The following is a 6,104-nucleotide window of genomic DNA, read 5'->3' as shown; positions in this document are numbered from 1 at the left end:
AGAGAGAGAGAGAGAGAGAGAGAGAGAGAGAGAGAGAGAGAGAGAGAGGTAATTTCAGAGGGAAGGCATTGGGTGGTGGGGGTACACCTGGGTAAGACCTCTTGCAGAAGCGGGTCTAGGAGGCAGACCTGAGGAGGGAGAACATTCCAGCATGGGGGACCATCAGTGGAAAGACATAGATAGAATCAGGAGCATTGACTGTCTTATGTAAGGAATGGGGAGGAAGCCAGTATAGCCAGATAGTAGAGTACATGGAGGCTGAGAAAATGTAAGAAGACTTGAAAGGGAGAAAGGCAATAAGATCTTAAAAGGCTAGAACATTGAGATGAATGGAATAAATCAATAATTTGGTGGGAATAAATATAAAATCTTACATGTGGGTTCAAAAATCAACTTTAAAGTATAAAATAAAGCAGGTATGGCTAGATAGTTCTTTGCCTGAAAAGCCCTAGTGGGTTTTGTGGATTACTAGCTCAATCTGAGATAAGTATGAAATTACCACCAGAAAGCTAATTGATATTAGATATTAGCTTACTTTAAGAAGGGCATAGTTTCTAGGGATAACAGGGTGTTCTCTGACCTGAAAAGACTGCATGTGGAGTACTAAGTGCCACATTTTAGGAAAGATATCAGAGTCATAACTAGATTCTCACAGTACTCCCAATGGGATACCTAAAGGTGGTAATCTAAGGAGGTATCTAAGCTATTACTGCTCCTGTGAGCTGTTAAGGTAAACTGGAGATAAGACTAAATCAAGTAGAGTAGACTGAAAAACTAGGAGTGTAGCATTTTCAAAAGTGATAATGGTTGGAATAGAGAAGATGACTGTAAGTAAAATATTAAAATTATTTTGGAGGAGAGAGAGAATGACTTGAAATTCATAGCTGACAATAACAAAGATACAGCTGAGATGGTACGAACTTCAAAAAAGATGTGTTTGCTAGGTGACAATGGTAAAAGGGAGGGCCAGAAAGTGAGGATAGGAGCTAGCAGTGTGGTCTTCCTCCTGGAACTGTGGGTTGGGGCATATGGAGTAAGCAGCCTCAGAGAGGTTAGGTACCAAGAGATGTGGTGTGTTCAGAGAGATAGGTTTCAATGAGCACAAGGAAAGAGAAGAAATGGGAAAAGCAGACATATAAATACCTCAATTCAATCCCATCATTTTCCAGATGAAGAAATGGAGACCCAGAGGGGTGAAGCAACCTATTAGTTGTGTGATGTTGAGCAAACAGAAGAACCAGAATTTGGAATGGGGACCTCTGACTCTAAACCCAGTCATCTTTCCACAGTGGAAACAGAGGGCATAGGAGGAGAAGGACTGGAGATGAATTCGATGGATTTTTTATGGGGTAGAAAAAGGGGAAGGGAGGAGATAGCTAGTACACAAAACTTTAGCATGGCAGAGTGGAAAGTACTGCATGTGGAATCAGAGGACCTTAATTCAAATTCTGCCTCTGTAATATACTACCTGTGTAAGTAACCTTGGGCAAGTCACTTAACCTCTCAGTTACCCCTCCTATAAAAAGAGAATTATGTTAGATGACCTCTAAGATCTCATCCACTTCTAAATCTCTGATCCAAATTCTTCTTGCCCCACCCAACTGATCAAACCATATGAAGAGGCATAGGTCAACAGGCCAAAGAGCCCTTGGGATGAGAAGAGAGAAGAGTCTGCCCAAAACTAGTGGCAAGGCAAGAGAGACATGAAGGCCCTGGAATTCTGGGGGTGGGGCAAGGGTTCAGCAAAGGGACCAAGGTGAGAGTAGGCTAATTAGGCAAGCAATGGGCATTGGAGCGGAGGGGAGAGGTAAAAGAGGGTAAAGAAGGAAGTGAGTGTCCCCAGAGGGATCTCAATTCTCCTCCAACATCTCCCATAAAATTCTGGTTCTGAAGGACACTGATTTGCTAAAGAAAATCCAGAGCACTAGGAGAGTGAGGAAATGGAAAATCACACCACACAAGGGCTGTTGAAGGAACTGGGGATATTTAGCCTAGAGAAGAAAAAACTCAGGAAAGATAAGGCAGGTATCTTCGAGTATTAAAAGAACAGCCACGTGGAAGGTTGATTAGAATTTTTTTTTTTTGGTTTGGCCTAAGACATCAGAACTAAGTTGCAAAGATGCAAATTTACATTTGACATCAGGAAAAACTTCATAACAATTAAGTCTAAAGTGGAAAGTATTTCCCTTTAGGATGACCACTTGTCAGTGTATTATAGGTAGAATATTCCCAGGTATGGTTGGTACCTGAGATTCCCACCCACTACAGGAAGATTTTCCCAGTCCCTCTTAATTCTAGTTCCTTCTCTTTGTTGATGATTTCCTATATATCTTGTATCTAGCTTGTCTGTACACAGTTGTTTGCATGTTGTCTCACCAAATGATTGTGGATTCCTCAAGGGCAGGGACTGTCTTTTGCCTTTTTTTTGTATCCCTACCTCTTAGCTTAGTGCCTGGCACATAGAAGTGTCTTAATAAATGCTTATTGACTGACTCACTGACTGATCTTTGCCTCATGTAAACTCAAGGGCCTGAATTTGTATACCTTTCAGTCTATTATATTCTGAATGGCTATTCCTTTTTCTAAGTAAAACTGGTATGCAAAACTTTGAACATCTATACAAAAAGTATAGTAGAGAGTACTAATATGATTTATATCAACCAAAGACTAAAATTCAAAAGATAATATAATCCAGCCTCAAAATGCTTACATTTGACATCAGGAAAAACTTCTTAATATGGTGGCACCTTTTGACAAATCTCTTAATATCTCTTCATAATAGGTTTTTCAAATCTAAATGTTTCCATTGTCTCTTCTGTTTGGTACAAAACAGGGATTATTAATCAGTTTTGTGCCATGAACCCTTTTAACAGTTCGTTAAACTTCTGGACCCTTTCTGGGTCTTCATGGGAACATGAAGAGCCAAATACAGTTGAAACTACTCAAACTCCTTTCTGGACCTCTTAATATGGTGGCACCTTTTGACAAATCTAACCAAAAGGAGAAGCTGAAAAGTAAGGTTTCAGAAACTTTTAAGTGTAAAGTCAAAAATTCCAAGTCACAGGAAAAATGTCCGTGGTCTCATGGTATTTGTGGTGGTGACAGATGTAGGTGACCAACAGACTAAAGAGTGAAAATGCACACCTGACAATGGAAGGGAGACTTTGGAATCAAAAATTTATTTGCAACTCAAGGTGATCACACAAAAACTTGCCATTGTGAACTGCCCTGGGGTTGGCGACCATTTTAAGCCCTTCTTAAAACAAATAAATGTAAGGTCAACAGAGATTATTTCTTTTGTGACTTTGTGTCTCCAGCACCTGATAACAACAACAAAATCAATAACAACAACAATAATAGCTACCATTTCCATAGCTCTTTAAGGTTTGCAAAGTGTTTTACATATATTATCTCATTTGCTCTTTACTATAACCCTTTGAGGTATGTGCTGTCATCCCACATGTACAGGTGAAGAAAATAAGGCTGAGAAAGATTCGATTATTTGCCCCCAGTCCCACAGCTAGTAAGTGTACGAGGCAGGACGAACTTGAAGTCAGGCAATCTGTCAACTACTCCATCCTTTGCACATCATGCTTAAGAAATGTTTGTTGAATTGAATTTAATTCACCAACAGTTGCCAACTTGATACTCTTGGGGAATGGGGGTGAGGGACCAGACCTAATTTGTGGGAATAATTATCTTAGACTAATAAAGGGGAGCAGCTAATGGAGAGAGTGGTACAGTGGAGAGAGCACCAGGCCTAGAGTCAGGAAGACCTGAGTTCAAATCCTGCCTCAGACACTTACTAGCTGTGTGACCCTGGACAATTTAACCCTGTTTGCCTCAGTTTCCTCATCTATAAAATGAGCTGGGGACAGAAATGGCAAACCACTCCAGTATCTTTGCCAAGAAAACCCTGAATGGATTTTGTCAGACCAGACTGAACAACAACAACAACCGAAAACAAAAACAACCTGATTCTCCAAACTAATAATGGAAATCCAAGGGAAAATAAGACCAACTGCAACTGACTTTATATACAAGTGTCTTGTAACACCCATCTTCTGCAAGATGAAGAATATCCATATTTATATTATAACCAATCAACAAGCATTTATTAAGGGCTCGCCATATGCCAGGCATAAAAAGAAAACGCAAAAACAATCCTTGCCTTCAAAGAGCTTGCATTCTAATGAAAATACAGAGAATGAATAACCCATTCACTAGATCCTAAGAAAACAGATCACCATCTTGTGTCCCAGGTCTCTGATAGTTATCTGAAATGGAAGGTTCCACCTTACAACCAACTATTGATCTACTTTCCATTTGAAAATATTCCATTTTATTTGAAAACATTTGAAAAAATGAAAATATTTCATTTTGTAATGTCATTTGTCTTTTCTAAATTTGGTTATCAGATATTGATAACCAAATCGACGAACTATCTCTTATCAAAAGTGAGACTGCCAAACGTCTTCACTTACTTACCTCTTTCAACTTGTCCAGCTCATTTTGCAGGGCCTGTTTTGAGATTTCTACTTCAATTATCTTCTGTCGTAGGGTTTCATTTTCATCTTCAGCTTTAGCACGTTTTTCCTCCACGGTCTCAAGTTCATGGTGCAGTCTGACGGATACATCTTTGGCGACCTGTATTGAACCACGTGTATGATGATTGTGAGGTTATGAAACCTGAAGATAAGCCAAATATGTGGCCCACCCAAAAAGCTCCCAAAGAGAATGAACAAGAATTGCTTTTTACACCATTGATTCAAAGCCTGAAGCTCATGAACTTGTATTTGTATGTGCATATTTCAGTATAGTAGTTTCCTTTATAATCCTCTACATTTTACGCATTTAAAACCATTATTCTGAGAAAGGGTCCAGAAGTTTAATGAACTGTTAAAAGGGTTCATGGCACAAAACTGATTAATAATCCCTGTTTTGTACCAAACAGAAGAGACAATGGAAACATTTAGATCTGAAAAACCTATTATGAAAACCTTGAACTATTGTACTGATGTGCTAGTTTAGAGGTAGCACAGTGAATAGTGTTGAGCCTGAAGTCAAGAAGACATCTTTCTGAGTTTGAATCTGACCTTAGACACTTACTGGCTGTGTGACCCTGCGCAAATCACTTATCCTTGTTTGCCTCAGCTCCTCATCTGTAAAATGAACTGGAGAAGGAAACGGCAAACCACTCAAATATCTTTGCCAAGAAAACCCCAAATGGGAACATGAAGAGCCAAATACAGTTGAAACTACTCAACAACAACAACAATAACAACAACAACAACAATAACAAGTTTAGAAAATGGAATACAAGATCATAGATACTCAAAGTTGGGAGGTTGTCTTCTCTAACAACTGTGTGAACTGCCTCTGCAATACTCTCTGACAAGTCATCATACAATTAAACTATAAATCTAGTCAGGATATAAAGTTACTCTCGATCGGGAATTTTCAACTTCTTTTTTGTCATAGGCTGTACCCCACCTTTCTTATGGCAGTCTAGTGAAACCTATGGATCCCTTTTATAATAATGTTTTCACATAAAATAAAATGCATAAAATTAAAAAGGAAACCAACTATATTGAAGTAAAGTTTTCAACATATTAAAAAAAAGTTCATGGGCTTCAGGTTAAGAAACCCTGCTCTACATTTAAAGATATTTTTTCTGTAACCCAGTTTTACAGTAGATCACACACACAAAATATGTTTTGCTATGCCTTACCTGCCTTACATTTTTAGGAGAAAAGGGGTTTATTTTAAGAATAAATTAATTTTAAATTCAAATAAATTAATTTTAGATTTTTTTTTGTCCCAGAGAACAGAAGTGGGATCTACAATGAAATATTGAATACACTGTCAGCTTGCAGCTTGGGGCAGGGTCAGGGTATAGGGGTGTTACTACTACCTCTTTCAATAATTCTTTCCTGATTTCCTCAATTACTACTTGCCCTATCCTCAAATCACTATGTGTGTGTGTGTGTGTGTGTATATATATATATATAGATATATAGATATAGATATAGATATCTATATATATATGTGTGTGTATGTGTGTGTGTGTGTATTTTCTATCATCTACCATCTGCCTATCAATC

The 6,104-nt window shown here is 38.4% G+C and overlaps 1 protein-coding gene across 1 annotated transcript in view; it reads right to left on the bottom strand.

Annotated features, from left to right (window-relative positions):
- Window positions 1–6,104, bottom strand: part of LOC114031891 (microtubule cross-linking factor 1-like) — a 170,441-nt gene that overhangs the window by 139,535 nt on the left and 24,802 nt on the right. Inside the window, exon 3 of the mRNA XM_027847087.1 lies at window positions 4,489–4,647. Within this exon, the coding sequence (XP_027702888.1) occupies window positions 4,489–4,647 (159 nt within the window). The remainder of the gene's footprint in view (window positions 1–4,488; window positions 4,648–6,104) is intronic.

This window comes from Vombatus ursinus, unplaced genomic scaffold (assembly GCF_900497805.2).
Source record: "Vombatus ursinus unplaced genomic scaffold, bare-nosed wombat genome assembly UNPS02015255.1, whole genome shotgun sequence".
In the NCBI taxonomy this organism is placed as follows: Eukaryota; Metazoa; Chordata; class Mammalia; order Diprotodontia; family Vombatidae; genus Vombatus; species Vombatus ursinus.
This window is presented reverse-complemented; position numbering and strand designations above follow the sequence as displayed.